Source organism: Periplaneta americana, chromosome 1, assembly GCF_040183065.1.
Source record: "Periplaneta americana isolate PAMFEO1 chromosome 1, P.americana_PAMFEO1_priV1, whole genome shotgun sequence".
Classification (NCBI taxonomy): Eukaryota; Metazoa; Arthropoda; class Insecta; order Blattodea; family Blattidae; genus Periplaneta; species Periplaneta americana.
The window spans coordinates 42,847,188-42,857,500 of record NC_091117.1 but is presented as its reverse complement, the minus strand read 5'-3'; the positions used below and the strand labels follow the sequence as shown (position 1 = coordinate 42,857,500).

Below are 10,313 nucleotides of genomic sequence, written 5' to 3'. Positions count from 1 at the left end.
TTTATCTCGTCTTGCACAAAGGCCTATTAATATTAATCAATGATAACTAAATATTTAGCTTGTGAAGATTCTTCCAAACCAAGACAGTTACAATTTATAGAGCATGAACAGTAACAGATATGTATCTTAATGTAGGCAACGAAATATTAAGAAACAGAAAAATAATTTTAGCATGGAAGGCGTTCTGATCCAAAAAATTCATCTTCTCATTTACAGACAAAACCGTAAATTAAAATTTGAAGCAACTGAAACGCATTTTTCCAATATTGCTGTACGGCTACCAAACTTAGTCTCTCGCGGATAACTATCAGAAAATCATCCAAGTCTTTTCAGAAGAAGATGTAGAGGAAAATTATAGGAGTAACCCCGAGACAGTTCCGAATGAAAGATTACGGGAGATAGCAGGTCTAGTGGACGCAATACAAGGAGTCACTATGGCCCGTCCCAGGAATCTGCGGAGTAGAAAGACGAAACAAGACCTCTGCGCAAATGGTATGTGGGAGGGCTAGGGCCAATGACTGCTCTGGGGGGAGGCATTACTAGAACGAAGCGAGCAGTCGCTTGCAGGAGGGGATAATCTAACATGTTTGATAATTAACAGGTTTCGACAAACAAATTTGAATTGTTCTTTTTCGGAGCAAAGACAGCGAAATAATTATGTGATTTAGTAATTCTTCCCCAAACAATATTATACTGATCTAAGTATAGACTTAAATATTGCTAAATATGTAGTTTTTAATTCCTCAGACACTTAACAACGTTTTACCTCTCAGCCTTAAAAAGAACCTGATCCAAACTTTAGTGATGCCCCACTTCGATTATTGCGATTCTCTATTCACGAATCTAAATACTGATCTTACCCATAGACTACAGCGTTTTCACAATATCTGCGTTCGTTTCGTTTGTAACATTAGAAAATTCGATCATGTAACACCGTCACTAGAATTGTTGTCTTGGAGTCCACTTAAAGAAAGAAGATTCTTCAACTCTCTCTTATTACTATTTAAAATCATCCACACCACCACACCCTCTTACCTAGCATCTCGTTTCGTTTACCTTTCACTACCTCGAACCCGGAACATGTACCTTCTCTCTATTCCTCTGCACAGAACATCCTTCTACTCATCATCTTTCAGCATATCTATTCCACGCCTCTGGAATTCTCTCCCTGACCATGTCAGAGACTGTCGGACAATATCAAAATTCAAATTTAAATAAAAAAATCACATTCTAGTTCATGGAATTGCTTGTTGAACACCTGTCAGGTTGCGCAACTTCGCCTTAACCCATGACATATAGTAAATATTGTGACTATGCTGTTGTAAAATTGGCAATTAATATGTAATGTATTTATTATTACTACCATCATTGCTATCTCTGTTTTCTTTCTTTTTTCTTGTATTAGTTCGATGAGAGCTCTATGGTGTTCTTTTGACTCCGTTGATCCTCTATAGGGCTTTAACTTAATTTGTATTATTTTCATCAGTGTTTGTATTTCTTTTTTGTATTTATATGTGCTAGCTGGTGGAATGGAAGAGAAGGCCTTATGACCTTAATCCTGTCAGATTAAATAAATAAATTATTATTAAATTATTATAATTTCTATCTAAACTCTACTCTGCCTTCTACTACGAGCATCTTACCCCTTAGAGCACTCGTGCTGATACTGCCCGCAATACACTCCTGCACAGATATACTCCGCTCCCATATGCAAGAAGTTACTGCACAGATCCCTGGAACGGACCATAAGTTAAATTGGAAATCGAGAGAACACAAGGTGAGAATACATTACACCAGGTGGACGCAAAATATTACCATGTGTGACCCTCTTATCGGCAAGAGGAGCCAAGAAAGACCACGAAGCAGAAGGGCACGTTCCTTCAAGAAATTCGCCCGATCAACAGAGATGTACAGACAGCTGTCACACACGGGTTCGATTCCAGGCGGCAGTCTTCTACGACACAGGGATACAAAAGTTGATCCCACGGTGTGACAATTGTCACAATATCGTTGGGGAATATGTTGAAAAATAGCTCAACGATTGCTGTATCTCTTTCAATAAATATTTCCATGAAATTGTGTTTTTTTTATCTAAAAGGTCCCAAGGAAACTTACTTTCTGGACGTAGATAGCATGTATATAAATAGCCTACACAAAGGCATGCCTATAAATGGATTTTGAGTTTTCAATTCTTTATTATTTACGGTATAAATCTTTCCATGAAATTGTGTTTTCTTTTTGTAAATGACCCCAGGGAAACTTACTTTCTGCACGGCCTCGTAATTGCGCTCCAGTGGCGAATGAGCACTTGTTTTGAAATTATTAATATTGTGGAAGAAAAAAAAATACTTTTTATCTGCTCCCATGAGTATGTTTGCCTGTCAGTCGCTATTAGTGTTGATAATTTAAATATTAGGTCTACATGCGTCCAGACAAAATATTGTAGCCTAGTGACGAAAAAGATGAACTAAAAATCATGTTATAAGCAATAAAATGGTAAGAAGATTTTTTTCAACTAATGGCGGGTACTTGACTTTTCGTTATTCACCCATATGAAGCCAGTTGTGTAGACAAACTTACTGACAGAGTCGTTGCCCAGGGTGCGCCATAAGAGGCTGGTCTACGCTACACCCGCGATGAGGTAAGATGATGGAGATTTTGTTGGGATGCCACATGAGAAAACCCCTGTGTTACCTGGACCACGGGTTGCCCAATAAATCATAGGTAGGCCCCACACCGGGGATAGAACCCGGGTCCACAGGGTCATAAGTCTAGCGCTCTAGCCATTAGACCACCGTGGTGACTTAAATGGTAAGAAGCTGATGAACCATTTATTAGAAACTCATGAAGGAACATAATGTAACACAGAAATAATTATTAGTATATTGAAGGAAGTTAATTAAAATTGATTAATTATTCATTTATTTATTTATTTATTTATTTATTTATTTGTTTATTTATTTATTTATTTTTCTAATAGTTGTAAAATAAAATATAATGTAAACAGAAAAACTTTAGCTCGCCCCTGAAAGAGTAGAACTCGTCCTCAGCGTCGGATTCCTGAATTTAAATTAAGAGGTATAATATAACACAATTTGTCTTATGTCTACTACGCAGTAAGAATATATAAATTTAAATTTACAATTTTTAAATTTTTATAAAATCCATACATAACTTTTTAATTTAATACTAGATGAATAAAATAGTAATTTATGTGTCAAGGGAGAAATGAACATGTTTATAGCGACTATGGGGTTGCATCCGAGGGTGCAAATGGCCCGAGATTTAAACACGAAATTTCGCCAAAAGTTCATACATTATTTTGTGGCGCGCTAGTCTGTAACTGAATAAATTAAAACTTTTTGAAAAAAGTTTTTAAGTTAGAAATTCGCTTTGTGTTTGTATGTCTTGTTTAGAATGTTTTGTTTTGGTAACTAGGGACTGTGTATATAGGCTAGAAAAAAAAAAGAAGTAGAATAAAAATTATTCGTTATTATTTCTTTGTTGTTAAGTTACCAGTCTCTGAATTTAATAAACAATGTTCTGTTATGTTGGAAATTATGTCGGGATCAGTTGAAACCGAAATTCCTTCTCGAGTCATTATTAAAGCCATACAAGCTGAAAATAAGTTGTTGCCAATTAAATAAATGTAAGGATAAGCAAACAAACGACATATTCTTTTTGGTCCTAGGACCTAAAAAGTTTTTTTTTTTTTTTTTTTTTTGGATCGTAAAGGCCTAATAGGCTGTATTACATATATCAAATCAATGGAGAAATTTAACAACCATGGCCTAGTGCTCCACAAAAAATTAATGCAAACAATTTTAAAATGAGGGAGGTAGTGTGAACCCTGTACATTTAGTTTTAAAGTAGCGTATGAATACCAGGAGTAACATTTACTTGCAAAATACAGTGATGCCACGTTTTATAATTAAAAATGTTGACGAAATTTTGTCACAAATATTTTCGTAACTTCGGGACACCCTGTACAGGACGCACAATGGGCCAAAGTAAGCCCATCCGTCCAGGATCTGGCCCTCGACAAGTCAAGCCAAGAGGCTGTAAATTAACTCTTCCTACTTAGGAGACTTTCGTTCCTAGTGGAACAAGTTACGCTTATTCATTTGTACTTTTACATTTATTGAAGGCTTTGGACATTTCATAAGTGAACTTTTATTGTTGGGGCAGAATGCGCTGTTTCTATTTGTGGAGAAGGAAGCAAGATCATCCATCATGACAGCACGTCAAGTTCTTCTTTATTTGTACAGGATCCGGACAAGTCATGCAATTGAAATCGATTGGACTTCAGTCAGTTATAAGTTATAAGTAAACCAAGGGACCACCCTTCACGAACAGTTAGCTAACTTAGCTATCTGCCTCGCGAAATAATTGATAAATAATCGCCAGTAAAACAGAATTACAAATGTGAGCACGTTTTCGTTTACAATCACTGAAACTCCTACAAATTTCAGTTTCTCATTTCACACAGATTCAATAGCGCTGGGCTTTCCCCATACCAATCAACTATTACTCAGAATTAATCTTCCTTCTAATTAACTCCCACTACAGCACCAATCAACGAACACAATAATATGAAAGCTTCTTCTCACGCAACTTAGCAAGACGTCCTCCTCCAATAACTGGACGCTTCGTGCAGACAAAACTTCACTTCCACCACAGAATATTTTTCACAACCAGGCTAAAAACCCTGATGCAGGCGTCAAGAATTAACCGGTCACATGACATTATGGTCCGTCTCAAGAATCTTGGCGCATATGGGGCGGAGTCTGTGCCGGAGTGTATTGCGGGCAGCATCAGCTCGAGGCCGCTAAGGGAATGGCAGAGTGTTCAGTTAGAAATTATCCCCTTCCTGCAAGCGATTGGTACTGTTCTCCAACCAGGAGATCAACCGTGAAAGGAATGTGCTTACTATTGCCTCATCTATTGGAACGAAGTAGATAAATAATATTACCGTTATAACGCCAGTTTAAAAACCATGCACTCTCCTGCGTATGTTATTTCCTGTATGAAGAGATTAAAAGACCAGGAGATTAACTGTGATCTAATTTTGTAACTAGGGTAGTAGCAATATGTCTGTATCAATGTTATGGTTTGTGTTGTAAGAGCTAGCCAATAGAGATAAGAGTACCCACGTGTGTGACCTTATGACATCTTATGACAACATTCATTCACAGCATTATCCCGCTTCCCTTCATTCCCTGGAGAATGTCTCGTGGTTGGAGCACAGTAGCTTCGTTCAAGCAATGCCTCCCCCCAGAGCGGTCATTGGTCCTAGCCCTCCCACATACCACTTGCACAGAGGTCTTATTTCTTCTTTCTACTCTACAGATTCTTGGGACTGATCATAGATTTATTCCAGCAGTCAGTTTGAACCTCCTGGTTTAGCTTACTCACAGATACTGAACACGAACAAAATTCGTCCAATAGTTTAGAAACATTTCTTTACATAGTATGCCCAAAACCTTGATGGTGAAAACATAAATTCCTTCAAAATTGTATTGTATTTTATCTAGTATTACATTAATTATTTCTCTTGATACTTAGAGAACTTCAAAGTTTATGAAACAACCATATAAAACCAAAACTGGAAACATCCACCCGGCAGATAATCGCGGATGCTCGTGTAAAGGGGTTAAGTCAAATTGTAAGGTATGTAAACTTCTCTCCTTTGGTACTGAACAAAACCCCTTTGTCACAAAATATGGAGCACTGTAACTGCATCATGGATGGAAGCAGGATTTAACCCCTTTAACACAAGACAGAAGTAATCGTGGAGGGTTCAAATCTTTACTTATCCCGCTTTAGCCAATTCATACTTAACCCCCTTTACACGAGCACCCCCTGAATATACGGTTATTCAAAAGTAAGTCAGGCTACATTTTGACATCGCCATAACCTTTTTAAGAATTAATATATACACAAAAGATCACACTTATACTCAAAGATATGGGGTTTATTAGATTCAGTTTAAATGTTTACTATGCCCACCATTTTTTTCTTCAATAAGCAACAATCTTTCTTCTATGTTGTGAACAGCATCTACTAATAGATCTAATGGATTATCTTTAATTTGTTACGAAATTGCATATTTTAGTTCGTCGGTAGTCGTAGCATTAGTTAAAAAAAACTCGGTCTTTTGAATAACCCCACAGCCACATAGTTGTATGCATCTGAAGTCTGATTAGTGTAGTATGTAGCTAATCGGCGATGTATGCAACGGAGAGGGAAATAAACTGGCAACCCTACCCCATTATCTCCTGGCCTAGTTACCTCATAAGTAATGCCGTTTGTTATCACTTGTGAGGTTCAGACCCGTTTTTGGACAGTTGACTAAACAACAACAGCCAAAAATCTGCTTGATTGATATCAGGGGAAAGTGCTGGCCAGGTGTTAGGAAAATGTCTGCTCATTATGCGATCACCAAACGTGTTACGTAACAATAGCTTAACTGGTGTATTTTTAGTAGGTTATTTTACGACGCTTTATCAACAGCTTAGGTTATTTAGCGTCTGAATGAGATGAAGGTGATAATGCCGGTCAAATGAGTCCGGGGTCCAACACCGAAAGTTACCCAGCATTTGCTCATATTGGGTTGAGGGAAAACCCCGGAAAAAACCTCAACCAGGTAACTTGTCCCGACCGGGAATCGAACCCGGGCCACCTGGTTTCGCGGCTAGACGCGCTAACCGTTATCCACAGGTGTGGACTTAACTGGTGTATAAATATGGGGATGTGCACCATCCTGCATGAAGATTATGTTCCCGATGTCACAATTACGTAAATTGTGTGTAACAAAATTCTGCAGCATGTCAAAATAACGTTCTCCGGCAGCCGTAATCGTTACAATGTTAACCAAAACAAATGACTGATAAATGAACAAATCCCATTGTTCGATACATACAAATGTGTACCATTTTGTGTATACTTTAATTTTTTAAAATATTGTATTTGTTTCAAAATGTAACTTACTTTTGACTAACCCTACATACAGTTTGATCCTTTTGGGTATGGATAATATTAATTTATTATTATAAAGCTATTATGAGAGTAGGAAAAATTCTCGCCTCTGGAATTCGTTACCTAATGACTTCAGTGACTGCCGGACTTTATCACAATTCAAAATTAAATTGGAAAATTTTGTCTTAGTTAATGTTTTTTGGTATTGCTAGAAGTATTGATTTGTGTTTTCTTTTTCTTTTTTAATCTAGATTAAAATTGCAAGTTTCTTGTTTATGTTAGTTAATTAGTTAGGATACAATTAATTATGATACTTAATCACTCATTTAAAGTTTGTGTGACTGCAACCTGTGTATATTTTTGTGTGGCTTTACTTTGTTTATAGTGTTTTTTCTCTCTCTCTTTATTTTTTGTAGAGCTTTATTTTGTATATAGTGTATTTTTTTCTGTTTATTTCTATTATTGCATTTGTATTCCTGGTGTTGTGGAAGAGAAGGCCTGATGGCCTTAACTACACCAGAATAAATATATATATATATAAATAAATAAATAAATAAATGATAAATATTATGATTAAAAGATGGGAGTTTCCATATAATGGCAATCAACACTGCACAGTCTGAAAGGACAAATGGAAATCGTAGATGATTAAAATGGCTACTACAAATCAACAGCGGAGACAATGTGTTCTTTAGTATGCTAAATTTGAGAGTGTTAAAAGAGTTCAAAGGGAATTTCGACGTGAGTATGGTGTGCGTAATGTACCTAAATATAATTCCATAATGTTGTGGTATCGAATATTTGTAGAAACAGGTTCTGTGTTTAAAAACATGCAGGAGGTCACAGGCGAAACCCAGTACGAGAAGCAGCTATCTCTTGGCTTGGCCCCCAAACTCCCCAGATCTAGCCCCTCCTGACTTCTTCGTGTAGGGTTTTGTTAAAGACATTGTCTATTCATAGAAACCCAGGAACACTGACATGAGCTGAATTGCATCAGCGTTATGAGTTATGCACGATGTGCAATAGGGATCATATTGAGTTTTGAGGAATCTCCCATCTTTCAGTGTTGTATGTCCAAAGTTTCAACAAATAAAATTAAGTAGCAAATGTTTTACGGTTTTTTTATCCATACCCAAACGGATCACCCTGTACTTCTCTAGGAACAGGAAAATGCAAAACCCCATACCCTTCGAACAACCATGGGAAAACCCAGAAATTGGGAGGAATGAAACTGCCACCACACTCTGCATATAGCCCTGTCTTGCGCCTTCAGATTATCATCTGTTTCGATCCATGGCCCACTTCTTGTGTGGAAGAAATTTACAAAACTTGGATGCTGTTGAAATGAGTACAGTATCACCGAATTCTTCGCACCAACAATTCAGAAACTGGTAACAAATCTCGCTGAAAGATGCCTGAAGATTATACAGTCTAATGGCCTTTAATTTGAAGATTACATTATTCCTTGTCACAGCACACTCTAACTAAAGTTTTGCTCCAAAACCGACATTACTTACGAGAAAATATCTGTAGGCCTACAAGCACTTTGACAATTAAAACTGAAAACATGTCATCCACACGAAATTAAAGGCGATCCTGGACCGCAGGAGTCGTACTTACGAGGCGGAGGTGTGAACCAGAGAATTGCAGCGACGACGGTGATTAATCCAAGGATAATAGAAGCGCGGAATGCGGTGGTCCTCACCGACATGGTGGCGGCGGCGGCGTGCACGCAGGAGTTCCAGGCTCGCGCTGAGTTCCCGAGCACCAACACACGCTGAGCTTCATCCACTAGCATTGAGCCGCGCCGTTCTCGAAGCTCACGAATTATAAAAGTGAACTTCTCTCTTTCCCCACTCCGAAGTCGCCGCGCGAGACTCAGACCGGCTTTGTGTTCTTAAATGTGTCACGATGCCGAAGCGAAAGTAACCACAACGGGGAGCGAAAAAACCTTTGTGTGTTTCTTACTTTTATTCTGATATTCGATTGAAGGGAAAAAGGTAGAAAGTTCAAAAGGAAAATTTAGATGGTTCTGTAGGATCTTAATTGGCGAGATCCCTCAAAACCGGCCGGCCTCCTTTATTCCAGTTTTATGATGACCGGTTCCTCGCGAAATCAAATCAGCTGTGCAGAAATTGAAATATGTTCCGATTTCCTGATTATTATTATTATTATTATTATTATTATTATTATTATTATTATTATTATTATTATTATTATTATTTAAATATTATTTCTCTGCTGTTTCTTAGGATCTGTAACATTTTCTTAGAAACTTCAACGTAATTTAAAACGTTAAAGAAATATAACGGTACACTCGCTGATTACTTCAGTTTGAGGTTGTCAATGCTTGTGAAGAATATTTTCGTAGAATTTCAATTAATGAGATATATTGAAGGATGAAAGACTGCAGGAAAGTTACTGCATACCAAAGAAATAACATGATGAGAAGAAACAAGAGCAGGTGGTAAAGAAAGCAAAAGCAGGAAGTAAAGAAAGTAAGAGCAAGTAGTAAAGCAAGAGCAGGCAATAAAGAAAGCAAGAGCAGAAAGAGAAGAAAGCAAGAGCAGAAAGAGAAGAAAGCAAGAGCAGAAAGAGAAGAAAGCAAGCGCAGAAAGAGAAGAAAGCAAGCGCAGAAAGAGAAGAAAGCAAGAGCAGAAAGAGAAGAAACGAGAGCAGAAAGAGAAGAAAGCAAGAGCAGAAAGAGAAGAAAGCAAGAGCAGAAAGAGAAGAAACGAGAGCAGAAAGAGAAGAAAGCAAGCGCAGAAAGAGAAGAAAGCAAGCGCAGTAAGAGAAGAAAGCAAGAGCAGAAAGAGAAGAAAGCAAGCGCAGAAAGAGAAGAAAGCAAGCGCAGAAAGAGAAGAAAGCAAGAGCAGAAAGAGAAGAAAGCAAGAGCAGAGAGAGGAGAAACGAGAGCAGAAAGAGGAGAAACGAGAGCAGAAAGAGAAGAAAGCAAGAGCAGAAAGAGGAGAAAGCAAGAGCAGAAAGAGGAGAAACAAGAGCAGAAAGAGAAGAAACAAGAGCAGAAAGAGAATAAACAAGATCAGAAAGAGAAGAAACAAGATCAGAAAGAGAAGAAACAAGAGCAGAAAGAGAAGAAACAAGAGCAGAAAGAGAAGAAACAAGAGTAGAAAGAGAAGAAACAAGAGTAGAAAGAGAAGAAACAAGAGCAGAAAGAGAAGAAACAAGAGCAGAAAGAGAAGAAACAAGCGCAGGAAGGCAATAAACAAGAGCATGAAGGCAATAAACAAGAGCAGGAAGGCAATAAACAAGAGCAGAAAGAGAAAAAACAAGAGCAGAAAGAGAAGAAACAAGAGCAGAAAGAGAAGAAACAA

The 10,313-nt window shown here is 37.7% G+C and overlaps 1 protein-coding gene across 1 annotated transcript in view; it reads right to left on the bottom strand.

The window, feature by feature from the left end:
• LOC138694966 (uncharacterized) overlaps positions 1 to 8,802 on the bottom strand; it is a 139,348-nt gene extending 130,546 nt beyond the window's left edge. Inside the window, exon 1 of the mRNA XM_069819196.1 lies at positions 8,599 to 8,802. Coding sequence (XP_069675297.1) covers positions 8,599 to 8,776 — 178 coding nt within the window. The 5' untranslated portion in view covers positions 8,777 to 8,802. The remainder of the gene's footprint in view (positions 1 to 8,598) is intronic.
• Between the last annotated feature and the right edge of the window lie 1,511 nt (positions 8,803 to 10,313).